At 33.8% G+C, this 19,110-nt stretch overlaps 1 protein-coding gene across 3 annotated transcripts in view; it reads left to right on the top strand.

Annotated features, from left to right (window-relative positions):
- Window positions 1-19,110, top strand: part of LOC149786411 (synaptotagmin-7-like) — a 555,714-nt gene that overhangs the window by 518,926 nt on the left and 17,678 nt on the right. For all 3 annotated transcript variants that reach the window (XM_089976842.1, XM_089976843.1, XM_089976841.1), the window contains exon 6: window positions 13,094-13,208. In XM_089976842.1, the coding sequence (XP_089832968.1) occupies window positions 13,094-13,208 (115 nt within the window). The remainder of the gene's footprint in view (window positions 1-13,093; window positions 13,209-19,110) is intronic.

The raw sequence follows: 19,110 nt of genomic DNA, 5'->3' as shown, positions 1-19,110 counted from the left end.
ATGATGAGGTTGCCTGGTACACTATTGACAAGGAAATGTGAGAGCTAAATATCTTTCCCAAGGTCACATTGAGGTAGCTGACTGGATGTGTATTGAGCCTAGAAACCTTTGAATTAGAAGTCGGAAGCTCTACCAGCTTAACTGCTTCAGCTGACTCAAATGATGAGATGTTATGTATTGTGTTGTTTTAGTCATAAATAAAAATGGATAGTTCTACCTGTATCCATCATAATGGTTTTATGGTCACTGGGGCCCTGGGTGGCTAAGTGGTCTAAGACAGACCTTGACAAGATCATTCACACAGCTCATCTCTGTCCACATAACATTTTGAGTCTTGGCTTGACCAACATTAATTAAATTTAATCATCAGTCTCTACAACATGCTCTGTCAAGTCAAACAGGTGCCACTTTTCATCCGTTGAATTAGATTATAATTATGTGCATTCATATTTATTCTTTATCTAATTTCCTTTAGGATTCTGTTTGAAATTAGTGACAACAAATATTTAAAACTTTTCTTAATGAGTTCTTAATCTGGTGTTGCCTTGATTTCCAACATGAAATAGTTCCTTGAGATATATGATGGCAGTTTGTTTGTGCCATGTCAAATACACCAATTCATTTAATGTTTGATCATTCTCACCATATTGTGTTTTAAGAGATAATGCAGTCAGCAGTTATGAACCCTAATAAAAAAACACAAACCAGACATGGGTTGGTACTCATACCCACATAAATTCCATAATATTTCTTGACATAAGCTATAAACACCGGTCAAGAGGTAGATTTAATGTCTGATATAAGAATTATAAGTATTTCTTACATGAAAACTTGACTAATGGGTCAGACATATTGTCTTATAGCCAAGATGCAGTGTTTCGAACATCAAGACATTAGCAAAGGACACACAAAAAAAGTGCAGTGGGCAACAGCGGAACAAAAAAATATCAAACTGTTTTCAATTAGATGAATCCCACATGATTGGTTTTCAAATTCGTTTGTAGAAAAGAGAAACAACCTAAAGTTTCAAAAGAATATTATCATTTTACTGCATGAGAATTTGCATTTTTTTTGTTAGGAAGACGTAGTTTAAAAGATTATTTTAAGACACTCCTTTTGTAGTGATATGACCAATTTTAAAGTAATAGCTATTTATTTTTGTTTCATAAAGGTTTATTTAGTTTTGGACTTGGATGGAAACATCATTACCAAGCTTGTCAACAGTTCTGTTTGTTAGAGATTTAAATTAGCAAAAACAAACTCTTCATTGTCAGAATAATGGACTACAGTTGCATTGAGACGATCAAATATTAGAAAAACCTAATGCAATTTATTATCATATCTATTATTTTTTTATAGCTGTGGGCCATGTCAGGCCATGAAATTATTGTTCCATACAATATTGATTGTAGTCTTGAGATTGTATTTGTTCGTTAAATAAAATAAAATTATTTTCAACTTGTAGAACATGGAGTTTGATTTCTACAAAATAATTATTTTAGTCTTCAAATTTTCAGTTAATTAGTAGTATAAACCAGATTTTGATAGATGATGAAAAAATCAGATTTTGGTTTGTATCACTTTATTATCAGCAAATTATATGTTGGCCATATTAGGTTATGATCATGTCTGTATCCATTTATTAACATTTTCTTGTCAGAGATATAACTTTTGTGATGGATGGAGAGATTTTCATGAAACTTTGTCTTAGGAAATACCTTGTCAAGGTATGGTGTGTTGTGTACCCGGCCTGCCACAAGGTTATGCAGGGGAATTTAATTCTGTCACTAGTATCCTTGTCATGCAGAGTACAAATTTGGAACCATAAAAGATATTTAATGAAACTTTGCCCAGTTGTATATTGTGACATGAGAGTGGGTTACATATCATGGCAGTGATGCTTGCTACGAGGTCAAGGTCATGGTTAAGGAAAATGAAGTTCTGGCTTGTATCTTTTTTGAGATCATAACTTGGGATTCTTAGCATGGAACATATTTTAAGAAACTTTTACCAGTTCTGTGTGTGTGTGTGTGTGTGTGTGTTTATGTGTGTGTGTCTGTGTGTCTATGTGTATATACAAACATACACATGCACATTGGATATTATATTTCCCTACATTAATACTGGATAATACTTCAGCATGTCATACCCAGAACTTGATATTTTAATGAGTGGCAAAACCACAGGTTAAAATATATAGTTGTTGGTACCACAAAATGAAATAAATTTGGTATTAATGTAGGAAAAGTCACTGTCTGTACAAAAGATATTTAATAACAGTGCTCCCGTCAGTTTGCAGTCATTATTCAAACACAGGTATCCTGGTAACACCATCAAACACACGAGACCTAAGTCTACCAAAGAGTATTAAATTCCTAATCCTAGAAAGGAAGAAATTAAGTTTCCATACTTGGAAACTTTGCTCTTGAACAGTATTCCAGTAGTCCAGGAGAGAAAGGAAACTTTGCTCTTGAACAGTATTCCAGTAGTCCAGAAGAGAAAGAAAGAAAGAAAAAAATGGAAGGAAAGAAAGAACTTATGACTGAATTTGTATTAATGAATCATCAGTTGGGGCATCACATAGTATACTACCCATCTATTTTGTTACAATTGTGTGTATATTATATATTATTATATATATATATATATATATATATATATATATATATATATATATATATATATATATATATATATATATATATATATATATATATATATATATATATATATTGTTATGACTCTAGGGTCATAAACTAAGTAACAGAAAAAAAAAGCAAACCCAATAAGTTTTGTAAAATTTAACAGTCAATTTAATTATTAAAGTTGGAAATGAAAACGTGAGAGAAACTTAAATATTGTAAAGTGAATCCAAACTAGTCCCTACAAAGGTCTATGAAAGTCCAAAATGAATGAAAAGTTCCTTATAAATTTCAAAACCAGAAATGGACTGGTCCTCCAAGAACCATTACATTGTCAAGATGGTGTTGTCCAGAATTCCTTCAAATAAATTAAAAAACAGTTCCAGAATAATATTATAGTCCAAATAATGGGCACTTTCTGTTTCCACTGAAGAACCCAAACAAATATTTTTCCTCTTGAATAAGATCTAAGTAGAACATAAAACACATCTGCAGACTTACAACAGGAACACAAGAAATGTAAATGACTCAGAAATCGGAATGATTCTGATGGTTCGGTTTTCTCCTTTAATCCTTTAATACAATGTCAGCTGCTGCTGTATTTTGCAGTTGACCCCACTTGACAAATAACACTACTCATTTTGTGTCGCTTTGGCCTAATCATGTGACCCACCTCAACCAGTGGGAAGTTACAGAATTATTCTAGAAATGTCAAAACCCCATCAGCCACTGAGAAATTAAGCCATAGGTGCCATCAAGTCTTATAATTAAGATTATTATTAATTGTTTATACATATGTAAGCATCTATTTATAGAACCTATGTAACTGCAGTAGCTTTTAAGATACTCCAGTAACATAGGCAACATTTAACTAACAATATTCTGTACTTTTTACAGCCCTTATTGAAAATTAGATAAACATGTACCAGGAGTTACAAAAAAAATATCTATATATCTATATATATATATATATATATATATATATATATATATATATATATATATATATATATATATATATATATATATATATATATATATATATATATATGCATGTGTGTGTGTGTGTGTGTGTGTGTGTGATAAAAATAACATGGGATTTAAAGTGTTGTATATAGCAATTTGCTCATATGTACATGTTTGCTTATATGTGTATGTTTTTCTATTTGTATATTTATATATAAATATGTACCTTTGTACCTCAGGGTAGATTAATATTTATGAGGTAATTCTGTATATGACTGGCTTATATTTTATCATATTTGGGGGTCATATTGTTGATCCAATTTTGATCAAATTTGGAATATGCGCTTATTATATCAAGATTGCATAGGAGTTCGCTAAGGAGTGACATTCACGCTAACTATGTCTTGCACGGGTTGGCTGAACTTTTTACCACTCAGGTATCATTTGTTTTGTTCATACTTGAAATAAGAGCTTGTATCATCAAGATTTGGATGTATTTGATTATGAGTTATAAGTATAATTAGGCTGTAATCTTGCATCTGTTTGACTGGCTTTGTTTTGAAGACTCTATATTTTGATCAGACTTGGACAGTTGCTTGTGCCATCAAGGTCTCAGACAAATTTGATATTGAGTGAGATCCATGCATATTAATGAGGCAATCTTGCTTGAGACTGTCTGAGCCTGTTACCACTCTGCAAGCCAAGTGTATGATCTTTTTTGATCGACATTGAAACAAGAGCTTAGATCACTGGACAACAAATTTTTACAAAAGTCATGTTACTGAAATAAAATTAGTCAATTCTTATAAATTTTTATGTGCTGAACACGAATATGACAGTCAAATTGCAAAATTGGCTCTAGTTTTTTTGTAATCTGCAAGAAATTAATGTTTACATAACGAAATGCATTCCAATAGTAAAAGGTCAACTGTAATAGCCTACCTATAAAAAATCAAGTCATTGACTACATCTTAGATTTCTTCGCCTGTCTCTTGTACAGCTGTTCGGGAGCATCTCTGAGGAGTGTCCAGCAGTAGTCAGCCAGCATTGTAGTGGACCATTTTCCCTGGTATCTTTGTTCCATTGTTGCGATATCTTGATGAAAACGTTCGCCGTGTTCATCACTAACAATACCACAGTTGCTAGGAAAGAAATCCAAATGGGAATGAAGGAAGTGAATCTTTAGAGACATATTGCAGCCAAGTTTCTTATACTTCATCAACATGTCTTCTACTAGTTCCTTATAGTTTTCTGCCCTAACATTTCCGAGGAAGTTTGTAGAAACTAGGCGAAAAGCATTCCATGCTTGTTTCGCGTCACCTTCCAGCAAGTTGTTGAACCAGTCATCTTTGAAAAGCTCTCGAATCTGAGGACCCACAAAAACTCCCTCTTTAATCTTTGCTTCGCTGAGTCGAGGGAATTTTTCATGCAGGTATCGGAATGCTGGCAAAGTCCAGTCAATGGCTTTCACGAAGTTCTTCATCAAACCTAGTTTGATGTGAAGGGGTGGTAGCAAGATTTTCTGAGCCTCAACCAGAGCTGGGTGTTGGATATTCTTCTCTCCAATGGCTACATTCTGCCTGTGAGTCCATTCCTTCCTCATGTAGTGCATTTCCCTTGCTCGGCTATCCCACTCGCATAAGAAACACATGTATTTTGTATATCCTTGCTGCAGTCCCATTAAAAGGGCAACTACCTTCAAATCACCACAGAGGTGCCAGCTGTACTTGTTATACTCAATGGAATTCAGTAGCTGCCTTAAGTTATCGTATGTCTCTTTCATGTGGACAGCATACGCTACTGGAATAGATGGAAGAATGTTTCCATTGTGCAAAAGCACAGCCTTGAGACTCAGTTTCGAAGAGTCCACAAATAGTCTCCATTCTTGTGGGTCATGAGTGATTTTTAAAGCATTCATGAGGCCCTCAATATCGGAACAGAATATCAGATTACTTTCCTTTCTGAAGAAAGGCTCCAATTGCTGGTGGCGCTTTCGATATGCAGTAATTGTGACATCTTCTTCTAGAAGATTCCATTGTTGGAGTCTTGATCCTAGCAATTCTGCCTTGTTCTTTGATAAGTCCAAATCACGAATCAGGTCATTTAGTTCTTCCTGTGTTATTCTGTGTGGGGTTGATGATGCACCACAGTGAAAATCTGGATCACTGCATGCTGATGGACCAGGAGAAGAACAGGTCGACTCACCTTTGTCTTCGTCAGATGAATCAAGAGAATATTCTGCTGGAGGTTCTGGAATAGGAAGTCCCTCACCATGTGGAACTGGTCTCAATGCAGACGGAATGTTTGGGTAGACTATTCTCGACTTCTTTCGCTTCGTTATCCCGCCGGAAAGAGGAGGAACCAAGCAGAAGTAACAGTCATTTAGGTGGTTGCTTGGCTCTCTCCACACCATTGGGACTGCAAACGGCATTGATGACCTTTTGCAATTCAACCACTGTGAAAGCTGTGTTGTACATGTAGCACAGCATATATGCGGAGCCCAAGGCTTGTCTTGGTCACCAACCTTGCATCCGAAGTAAAGATGATATGCCTTCTTCACTTGAGAATTGATACTTTTCTTCTGGTTGGCAAATGTCACTTCCCCACAAATATAGCAAAAATTGTCCGCGGTATTAACACACTTTCGAGGCATTACTGTTCTTTATTGTACGTAAATGGATAAAATAATAAGTTTTATGTAACAGTAGCTTGAACTGTCTCGCACAACGTCTAAAATATTTTAAATGCTGAACCTATCTGATTGGGCTTTATATAGTACACTGCTTACGTCAGCTTCAGCAGCCGCCTGGCATTAGTATAATAGGCCTACACATGTATAGTACACTGCTGACGTCAACTTACTTCAGCAGCCGCATGGCATTAGTATTGCATTGCATCAGAAAATGATCTAATCAACTGTGGATGATGTGAGCATGATGGTATTATGCAATGTTACATCATTATTCCGGATGTTGCTGCAGTCCTACTGGAGAAATTTACACAGTGAAACATAGAAAATGAGGTATATGAATATCTTCAAAACGAGAGCCAATACAAATTTTTCACGGTTATATTCGTGTTCGGCACACCAAAATACTACAGATTAGGGCCTTTTCAAGTCAGTAATGATTTCACTGTTGACCAGTGTCATTGAAGGATTTGATAATGAGTGCGATCCATAAATATTAAGCAGGTGACCTTGCATCTGATTGGCTGAGCCTGTGAAGACTTCATAGACTATTTCTGATCATTTTTTATCACAGGCTAATATGGTCAAGATATTGTATGTGTGTTTTGTTCTGAGTAAGATGTGATTATAACATTAAGGTGATCTTGCATATCATGGGCAGAGTGTTTTTCCTGCCACTTGAGGGACAGTTGTTGTTGTTGTGGGGTTTAACGCCATTTTTCAGCACACGATAGGCTATGCATGGCGACCTGTAATAATGGTGAAGGAAGAACCCAGAAAACCCCCAGGAAGAACCACCGACCCACAAGAAGCTACTGGCAATCTTTCTCACATACCCACATTGGCCAAATCTGAGACTCAAACCCACACAGACAGAGGTGGGGTGGCAGTGATCTGTAATAGAGTGCACTTTAGACCACTCGGCCACTCAGGGCCCCCTTGAGGGACAGTATTTCTGACCTCGTTATATTTTAGAATTTGTAAATAGGCTGGATGATCTTTATTATGAGCAAGATCTAAGCATATTTGTCAAATGATCGTGTATCTGAGTTAGTCAGGAAATTGTATTTTTGTTAGAATTTTGATTACATTCAGTAAATAGCCCTATGTCATCAAGATCTTGTTTGAACAAGATCAAAAGTGATTCATGCCTTGCATCTGATTGGCTGAGTTCATCAACAGTCAAGCACCTATATTTCTGATCAGATCTAGGTAGTCAAATTAATGTTCAAGAGTTTTATGTTATGAAGAAGTTGAATGAGTTGGATCATGAGCTAGATTTATTTATATTGATGATATAATCTTGTAAGCTTGTCACCACTCTTGAGACAGAATCTGACTTTGGAGACCGCTCCAGTGGCATTAAGAGGTTAGTGTTAGGACAGGTCGGCCTGGTGTCAGGATAATGTAACTGGGTGGGACATCATGCTACATATCTGCGGCATGATGCCCTAGTGCTAGACATCACTATAAACTGCCACACTGCACACATTGTAGCGATATGACTGAAAAATTGTTAAAGCTACATTAAAAAATCAAAATCACACACACACTCAAACAAGTTTCTTCAGTGAATCAATAATTCTTAAAGAGAGGAAAAAACTTTCAGTTACTGAAATTGAACCACTCTGCTTCATGCAAAGAACATATTGATCATGAAGTTCAATTAATTAGTTCCCTCCATTTCTTTTTATTTTTTACCTTGGTAGTATGTTGAAGAGTACAAGATTGATATATATTGAATTAGATTGTGTTGAATTTTGTAAACAAACAAGAACTGTTTTATTTATTTATGCATCATCCATTTTACAAATCATATCTCCAGGCTCATTTTGATGACATGTATGCTTTAGTATCAATAATATAAACTACAGTCAGATTAGATTATATGGAAATCTGGTTGTAACTGGAAATCTGGTTGTAACCTAAAGGTTTATTAATGATTACTTAACAGACCAAATGTTGCTAAGGACTGAATACAAGTTGATCAGTAAATCATTTTCACAAAAATTAATTTGATAATAAGGCAAAAGCACTTCTGGTATAATAAGCCCATGTTTTATCAAATTTTTAATGCAAGAAGAAGCAAAATGTGTAAAGAAAATGTTTAGTATTTGTTTGTGAGAAAGTCTGTTTAGAAATTAATGGTAGCCTCCAAATCATTTGGGAAATTTCTATCAATGTATGCAGTTATCTTTGATTTACAAACAAACTACTTTTATTCTTGTCTCCTAGGAAATCTCTTATTGTCTTCTATATTCGCTATTAATTTGTATTAATTATTGGCTTTTTTTTCCATGATTACATTAATGATTCTGTATCATTTGTTAATTTATATGGTTTATTGGCTTTAGTCCATGATTATGTTAATGATTCTGTATTATTTGTTAATTTGAATTGTTTATTTGAATTTTTCCCCATAATTACATTATGTTATTGTTATCTGATATTGTGTGATTGACCCTGGTGAGTAATAGAGTTAATGGCCTACCTGACGTATGTTCTTATTTTTTAAACAACATAATACATAGCTAATTTTTCTCTATGATTATAGATCAGATATTCAGATCATTATTAATGGAGGCAAACATCTTTACTTCTATATCAGTTTAGGACATCAGTTTTTGACTTGGAAATTCCTGACCTTGTTGACAACAAAATTTTCCAGAAAGAATGTTGACCTTCATCCTGGTTCTATTATTGTGTCATAGCTTTTTATGTTAATATTGTTTACTTCAAAAATTACTCATTCCATATCTTAACATCAGTCTTGGAGAAATCAATTGAAGTTGTGTTTCAGTTAATATTTGCGATGATTTATTTATTTACTGGAATTACAAAGTGCTCGTTAATATTTTGTGGACTAAATTATTTTCTTTGGAATTATCGCGAATACATTCAAGGACATTTTGGATTATATCATTGTCATACATTAGGACTGTTGGCACATTTGAAGCTATTGATACATCAGCATGATCGGTTTTGGAATTTATTCAGAACATCACAGGAATTAATTTGAAACTCTTTATATTTGGACTTGTGAAAGAACTTTTAGGAAAATTGTGGGCTTTGTCAGGGATATGAATTTGTCTAAAGTATTTCAGAAAACTTCAGTTTGTGTTTAAATTTAAAAATTAACTTTGTTTAGGAATTTCTTAGTCCCATGTATTTTAATTTCACATATTTGAGCAATCTATTGTGAAATCAACATAGTTTTCACAATGTTGTCTAAAGTGGAGAACTTTATTTTAAATCCTACCCAGGAAGGTTAGAGGCCTTGAAAAAAGTTCTTTTTAAATTTTCACTTTTTTTTCTAGAGAAATAAATTATTTATTAAATTTTACAAAACTTATTGTTTTCACTCTTTACTGTTATGACTCACCATCTGTTGTATGTTGCCTATCGTGCATAGTATGTCCAATGTCAATCACTAAAATCAATTTCTCAAGACCTGCTGGTCCAGTTTTTACAAAACTTATCAGATAATATCTTTGTATAAAGGTCATTCAGATTAGCACAAATTATTTTAATCTGCTGTAACATGAGGTCACCAATAATAAAACTACAAAAACCTTTAAACAACATCATCTTAAAACACTACTGAACAGAATTTGACCAAATTGGGTAGAGTGCTTCCTAGCATAACTACCTATTAATTTTTATTTCAAATGATGTTTTTCTTTCATCAAATATTAGCACCATATACATTTTTAAACAACTTCTTTATGAAAACTGACAGAATTTTGATAAATTGAAGACTGTCATAACGTAAAGACCTTTCAGTTTTGTATCGACACTGTCAATCCACCATTAAATATGGCCATTATCACTAAAAATAGAAAAACCTTTAGTTGCCTTTTCCTCAAAAACTGCTCAACAGAATTTGATGAAATGTGATAGAAAGCATCAAGATTACCACAGAATATCATGTCTCACCTGAAGGACTCTAAAATTATCTCAAATGGTGCTGATCTATGATCAGATATAACAATGGGATAAAAATTAAAATTCCAAAATTTGAAAGAAAGTATTCTGACACAAAGGCCTTTCATTGGATGCAAAGGATACCATTCTGCCATTAATAAAAACAAAAAAATCTTCAAATAACATCTTTTATATAATTCCTGAATAGAATTTGAAAAATTTGACTTGAGGCAATCTGACATGAAAGCCATTTAAATTGATACAAAAGGGTACCAATCTGCCTTCAGATATGGCCACCAGTACTACAGATATATATTGTTAAAAAAAAGTATTCTCCAAAATCATGGAACAAAATTTTACTAACTTTGACATCATAGAATTGTAACATCAAGGTCTTTCAAATTTATATAAATAATGCCAATCCACAATCTCTATCATTCTTTAATAAAAAGTTTAAATGACTTCTCATGCAAAACTGTTCAACAGAACATGACCAAATTTGACACAAGCATCCTGCCATGAAGGACTTTCATCTCCATAGAAATGATACTGAATGATCTTGGAATATGGCCATGTTACTAAATTTGACAAAAAGCATTCTGTCTGAAGGGCCTTTCAAATTTTGACTTACATGCTGATCTGCCATAGATTATTGCCACCTGTACTAAAAATAGATGAACCCTTTAAATGACTTTGTCTCAAAGAACTGCTCAACAGAAATTAACCAAATCAGACAGATCAAGCATCCTATCTTAACTCCTTCAGCCCAAATCCCGTCTGTAGGCGTGATGAAGCTGTACCCTACTTCCGAGCTCAGTAGCGTCATGGTCATTTAAAATACAACAAAATGGGTGGCATTACAAAAAGGCAGACAAATGTAGCTCTATAATATAATTTGTGTCTGGATTTTAGACTTTTTTGGCCTGTGATCTAAGGCAAACCCATCTTAACTGCATACAGACAGGTGACCTCAAAACGAAGTCGGAATTAGTTGGGGATTAGGAGTAAAAAGTGGCCAGGAAATACAAATAAAAGGTCCAATAAAAAAAAAAAACAATTGAGTAATTCCAACTTTTAATTCCAACTGTTACCCTTCTGCACATGTGCAAGTCAAATAGCCAATGAAAAATTATATTTCTAGCACAAGTAGGCATGAGTGTGTAAACAAAAAACTCTTGGAAGCAGATGTATTTGGATGCATTTAGAATTAAACTCCAAAATGTGTTTCCTACCCCATTTCAGACAAAAATGACAAAAATCTCTGGGGCCGAATGAATTAAAGGTCTTTCATTATTGAACAAATTTATGTTGATCTATCATCCAATATGAACAAGTTTATCCCTAACAATAAAGTAACTTTACAGCAGTTGTTTTCATAACATGCAGTTAATAGGATTAGAAGAAGTTTCTCTAGAAAGCACCTTTCTGACATGAATGTTTTGGCTACTACTGTCTATACTTGCCTCTAAGTGGAGTTGAACAGCAAAATAAAGATCCTGATCTTCTGTAGCATATTGCATCTGCAGATCAGGGTCTGTGTTGTTCTACTAATTACTCCTATCAAACTGCACAGACCCAGATCTGCCAGCACATTATGCAGCAGCAGATTTGGATCTATGTAGTTTGCAGTTTGACTCAACTTATAAAAATTACACATGGCTAAGGCACATGTCAGTCAGGTAAACAGTCTCAGACCCGTTTTGGTCTCTTGTTACTGTGTTCAACTGGTGGCTGAATCTCTGTCAGTGAATCTTCACATTTTTTATCCATCCTTTGAGTATCTGCTAATTTGTGTAAATTGCACACAAGTATTAAATTTGTTTTCCAGAAGACATTGGCCTCAATATCATTGAAACGATGATTTATCAGCGAAATGAAGATAAGATGTTTTACTGGATACTCATGTTGTGAGGTTTGAAAAGCATGACCCCATTTTAGACCTTGCCAGTCAGGTTGGCACCTAATATTATTAGGTGCCAACCTGACTGGCAAGGTCTAAAAGAGTATGGTAGAGATGATTCAGCATGAAATATACCATATACACTCATCTATAAGTCAAACTGCAGACAACAAAGATCCTGATCTGCTCTAGCAGATCCAGGTATATGTTGTTGGTTCTGCTGATTATTCCAAACAAATTGCATAGACTCAGATCTGCTGGTGCATTATGGGGTGGCAGATTTGAGTCTGCGCAGTTTGCAGTTGGACCAAATTTATAAGTGAATATATGGTAATGGAGACTACCTGCCAATTGCTCCACAGCTGTTGAGTAGTATAATATGAAAACATGACACTGATGAAAAAATAGAACTGATCCTCTTAGCAGACTTTATGTATTGTCAAACAAACTCACTGTTTGTGGATTTGTTATTGAGTGTCATTTTGAAGCCTTGAATAGCAGTCTTTTATTTCAGGATTTGAGGATATTTGTGTTAGCAACATGTCAGTGATGCTAGCATAATTTGTGACAGTAATGCACCATTAACAGTCCCATATCCTCAAACACAAACTGTTATCTGAATTTTTAAATACTTTGGACAATTTTGTTAAATATTCTTTTTTTTTTTTTCATTCTCCAAACTTCAAAAGCACAACATTACAAAGAGAGTGACATCAAAAGATCAAGAATGGAGTTGAAGTTTCTGCCAGTACATCACATTGCAGATTTCATTACTGGAAATTTTGACCTCTTTTGACAAATCAAAATCCATGTGAATTACATTCAAAGATGTGTCAACCAATCAGAGAGCATTTTAATTACATGTACAAATGTGCTTGAATTTCATTTTGGGGTAGACATTTCAAGCTTAATTCTTCTCTACAGTGTCATTTAATGTGACTTCAGTTTAGATTATCATTTTGTTTATTTCAGGGGAAACTTGGCGAGTTACTCCTGTCTTTGAGCTACGAGCCACATGTTGGCCGACTGACTGTGATAATAATGAAAGCAAAAGATCTCAAAGCCAAAGACATCACAGGAGCATCAGGTATTGCATACTAAAGACTATCATAGTTCTGCAGTAAATAACAAATAACAATAGTTAAAAAAATGAAATTAAATTTAAAAATTGAGAACAGTAATCAGCCTGTTATATTAAAGATTACTTAAGAGATAATCTGATGGTAGCATAAGCAGTTGTCATCTTGCAGCTCATTGATGGTCTTTGAGATTGTTTCTACTACAGTCTCAAAGACCATCAATGAGCTGGTCAAAATGTGATACGTCAGTTGTCTTGGGTTTCATCCCATCAGGTGTCAGTTGTAGTAATGCATTATCTATCCTGTGTGCCCAGGCTGCAGTTTCTTTAAATATCTTGGAATTTCTTTTCAAATCAAAGATTTTTAAATTTTTAGTTTATCATATGCTTGGAACTAATTATTATTTCACTGAATATTCTGCTGTCATTGAAGATTAAAGTAAACTGTAAAGCTATCTCATTTCTGCTGAAAAATAACCTTACTGGGAAGTTTAAAGAATTCAATGGTTCTTCTTTTAAAGAACTGAAAAATTCACAGGTGTACAGTGAAAAAAAAATAAAGAGTTGAACAGGTTAACTTGTTTCTTATATTTTCTTCTTGCAAAAATCAAAATATGATTAGAATTACCATAAGCAATATAATGTTAGATCTTGACTTGGGGAGTAATATTGTAAAATTGTGGTCTGGTCCAAACAAAATGCACTACTTCCTTATTTTAATGCTGTCAGTGGGAGTCACTGAAATAATTCCCCAGTAAACTACACTAAATATACATCATGTATATTTGTGTGTAAGTTGGATCCAACCACAGACTACTTAGATCCAGTTCTAGCATTGCATAATGCATGGGTATATCTGGATCTATGCAGTTTGTTAGGATTAATCAGAAGAGCAAACAATACAGACCCTGATCAGCTGGCGCATTATGCGATGGCAGATTATGATCTAAGTTGTTTGCAGTCAAACCCAACTTGTAAATGAGTCAATAACAGTAATTTTACAATACTGTAATGAAATGGGAGCTGTGACCATAACTGTGTTGTAATGAAGGGCTTTATAGTGAGTTAGTGCTGTAACATGCTTCCTTTTTACCTCAGTTATCTAAAGATTTCATCCTTGTAAATGGCACATTCTAAGTCCAAGGTTTATCATATATTTTTCAAAATTTCCAGTTTCCTCCATTACAATGAGCATATCACTCCATTATGAGGTCACCTTATATTGAGGTTTTAATCATATTTCTATTAAATAATGAAATGGCATGTATTACCATACCTGCCATATATTGAAGCACATTATAGTGAGGTAGTACTATGACCCGAATTTAGTTTAATTCAGGATGACCATATGTAAATATTTTTCTGCATTTTGCAGATGTTTTTGTCATTGCTGAAGATATATCAATGCAATTTGGAACTGTGCAGATTTTTTTCAGTAATCTAAATTTCCATTTTTTAAAATCATCATCTGCACTTTTCCATTTCCCATATCTACTTAATTTTCTTTCCAAAATGTTTCCAGTGTTGGAAACTTGCAAGCTGGATGGGTGCATTAAAGAAAAATAATGAGAATCGTAGATACTTGAGGGGTATTTTTTCTCTTAACTTTTACTGATTTCCCTAGTGATTTGATATCCAGGTATTGATTATTTTTTGGTGAATTGTGTGGTCACCCTGTTTATTTTGTTCAAAATTATACAATCAGTAAATCGTAAATATATTTACCTAGGTTTTAATATGACATGAAAGGTTTTCAAATTGTTGAATTTCTGTTTTCAAAATCCACTAATAAATGAGTTCTATGGTAACACAACCAGCCTGTAAATAACATATGGTTCAATAATGATCCAACCATCCTGAAATTTGGTTGTCCTTTTTTGATAATCATAAAAATTTATTTTTATTGATATCTGATAATCATCAAAGTATAGATTCAAAATAAAATTTTGGTACCAACATTTCTAGGTTTAGCATTTATTTACTACAGTAAAAATTCCCTTTTCGAATCTTTGTAGCATTCATTGTTTCCAACAGTTACTTTGAGCTGATTCCTGAGCACAGTAACAAATGTTTATTAATGTACCATATTTTCACTTCCTATCACAATGCCTAATCAGGGTTAACCGTTATTGAAAAGAAAATTGACTCTAGTAATAGACAGAATAATAACTTTGTATCAGAAAACAGGCAAATCCAATTTAGTAAACCAATTGTGCAGAAGCAAGATGCTCCTGGAAAATTATTGAGAATAAGACATATATTTTCTAGTAACGTATCAGAAATGGCTAAAATCCGATTTAGGGAGACTCATGGTTAGCATACCTTGATGAATACACTATATTGACATTAGTTTCCTTTTGCTTTATCATTTAGATCACAAAATGTCTGTGAAAAGTAATGCTGACTTTATTGTAAACATAAATTCCTTCATTTCCCGTGTAACAAATAACAAATTTGACTTAATGAGAAATTTTCCATGAAAATGATCATATTCTTTACGACTTATTGTCTATACTTCCAGTCTCAAAGATTTTCTGATGAAAGCCTGTCCATAAGGGACACTCACTGAACTAAAGGTTTTTGGCCATTGTGGACAGGTGTCATTAAAAAAGGTTAAATATGCAAGGAAAATAAATAATAATGGTAAATAGAGTTTTTCTTTTATGAGTATATGTCCCTGATGTATGGAATTGTCCACTAAGGCAGGTTTCTCTGTATACAGGTATTGCTGTAATGTTTCTTGTCCCTGATTCTTATATTTTTTATGGTACTTTTGATCTCCTGCCATATTTAGAGGAGGCATATTGTGTTGTCTATGACCAACCATCTGTCCCATCATATTTTCATTTCATTTCACAATTTTGCATAATTATTTTTAAATCATTGGATAATTTGATTTTATCCTATGTTTTCTTCTACAGAAAAACAAAGCCAACAAGAATCCCTTTCAGGGAATCATGCACTAATGTCTGAAACAATGTCCTCGAACTGATGATAATACCATTTCTTCTTTTAACTGCAGGATGTTGAAACAATAATATTTTTTAATGATAACAATATTTTTAAATTAGCTGCTGTTGTGACTGTTTTGAATGTAGGATCAAAACCATTTTAATTTACAACAAATCAGACTGCATTGGAAGACTTTTGGTGAAAAACATTATGGCCATCCATTTAGGAGTAGATCTTCAATATGGCAGCTGTTAGCACCATTTGTATTAGGATAAGAAGTCTTTTAATGAAAACCCAATGTCACTATGGCCATAAATTCTGGAGAAGTAAGACTTTCAAGATTCTGGAGAAGCTGAGATAACAAATTTTTTTAAATGGTCACCATGGTAACCATCTTGAATGTCAGATAGGCACCAATTCAATGTAGAATCAACTAGTCATGTCTTTTGGTGAAAACCCCTGGCTGATATGACTATCCATTCAAGGGGAGTGGCAATAACAAGATTTTCAAGATCCATATTGGATATCAGCACAATTTTCATTTCGGACCAACTAGACCTTGGGATCAATTTTGTAAAGTTTCATGGCAACCCTTAAAGTTGTTTAGAATTAGTATCGATGACAAGCTTGTACTCAACAGACAGATGATAGCTAACAGACCATCCCATGAACATTTATTTCAATCAGTGACAGAGAGATATTATATAAAGATTATTTTTCTTAAAATCAAAATTAATCATTAATTTAAAAAATATCTAGACTCTTGCCAAATGTCTGTGCCAATCTGCCATCCAATATGTCCACAAATGGTAGCCATTTGAAAATCTTGTTATAGCTACTCCTCATAAGCAGAAATTTATATGAAAATGTGGTATTCACTAGAAGGCTTCTCATGGTGTCTAGTTGGTCTTAAATAAAAATCACACTGATCTGACCTTCATGTCATGGCCATTTTGTAAATCTTTTAATCTCTACTCGTATTAGATGGATGGTTACATCAAAATGTAGTTTTATAATGCCTAGTTGATCCTAAGCAAAATTCATCCAAAGCTAACTTTTTTATTGCAACTCTTCCTAAATGTATTTTCACAGCAACATATGGTTGTCACCAACAGATTTCTTGTGCCTAGTTAGTTCTAAATAAAAATAGTGTTGATATGACTTCCAATATGGGAAGCAACGGCAACCATCTTGGAAATGTTGTTGTTACTACTCCTAAGGGGAAGGTCATATCAACAAGTCTACATCGTCCTAAATAAAAATTATGCCACATAAGCACATGGTTTTCAGAACAATATTTATTATGATATCTAGTTGGGCCTAAATGAAAATTGTACCAATCAGCCACAATGGCCATTTTGAAAATCTTGTTACTGTTCCTTGTGAAATAGGGTTTTCATCAAAATACTTCTGAAGATGTCTAATTTGGTTTTAAATGAAAATGGTAATGATTTTACATCCAATATGACTTCCAAAGTGGCCATTTTGAAAATCTTGTTATCACTCAAGTACATGACTGATGGTTTTAACACTTAGCAGTTAATAATAAGTGGTCTTTTCTTTGATTCCTGGAATTCTTTCTGCCAATAGAGCATCAGTACTTTCAAGGGAAATTTGTTTTTTATTCTGATTTGCTATTACAATTAAAGTATCTCTCCTGTTCAAATATCTTACTGATGTTTGAGAACAAGAATCATTTCTTTTGTTTGCTGGGATGCATAAACATCTATCCAGATTGCTTCCCCATTAAGACTGGATGACAGTCACAATTTTGTTTCTCATTGTAAGTAATAAGGTTTAATGCTTACAAAGAATCTTCAGGTAGAGCTGTAATACTGATTTGCATACATGGAATTGACTCAGATGTACTCACTTGGAGTCTAAATTTGCCTTAGTGCAACAATATATATTTTTTTAAAGATTCTTTGAATCATTAATGTCCTTGACCCCTTTCCTTTCCTTGCAATGTGCAATGAACGTCATTGTGTTTACTGGCACTCTATACATTTACCATTTATATACATTTTTGTTTACTGGTTCTCTGTATGAATTCACTATGTATATGGACTTTTGTTTACTGGCACTCTTTATAACTTTACTAGTACATGTACTGTTAAGTCATTTATTTTTATAGGTATCAAATTTTCAGGTTGTGAAAAATTGCAATAACAAGATTTTATCAGTACTGAAATTTCAACCAATGCTCTTTTATCTGATGGAAAAAGGGTGCATAATGTCTTCACAGATGATTGCTTAGCAAGGGATGACAGGATGGTGGCCTTTAGATGTTGATAACATACATGATCCATGAAAAACTGGTACCCAGTAAATGAAAGTGAATTCACAGTGCATCAACAATTCCATTTTTCTTGTTTACTAAATCTAGTCTAATCTCATTATTGAGTCATAACCTAAATACATTCCAACTACATTACTCTGAGCCACAAGCCTTAGACAGTCAAATCATATTACACTGAGTCATAAACTAACAGTCTAACTGCATTACTCTGCATCACAAGCTAAATACACTCTGATTTCATTATTTTGAGTCACAAGCTAAACACACTGATCACATTACACTGAGTCACAAGCTGAAAACACTCTGATCTTACTACTGAATAACAAGCTAAATACTCTAATCTCATTACTCTGAGTTGCAAGCTAAACACTCTAATCTCATTATTCTGAGTCACAAGCTAAACACACTGATCTCATTACACTGAGTCACATGCTAAACACACTCTGATCTTATTACTGAATAAGAAGCCAAACACTCTAATCTCATTACTCTGAGTCACAAGTTAAACACACTGATCTCATTACACTGAGTCACAAGCTGAAAACACTCTCATCTTATTACTGAATTACAAGCTAAACACTCGAATCTCATTACACTGAGTTGCAAGCCAAACACTCTAAGCTCATTCTGAGTCACAAGCTAAACACACTAGTCTCATTA

Source organism: Sinohyriopsis cumingii, chromosome 12 (genome assembly GCF_028554795.1).
Source record: "Sinohyriopsis cumingii isolate HCF-2022 chromosome 12, ASM2855479v2, whole genome shotgun sequence".
Lineage (NCBI taxonomy): Eukaryota > Metazoa > Mollusca > Bivalvia > Unionida > Unionidae > Sinohyriopsis > Sinohyriopsis cumingii.
This window is presented reverse-complemented; position numbering and strand designations above follow the sequence as displayed.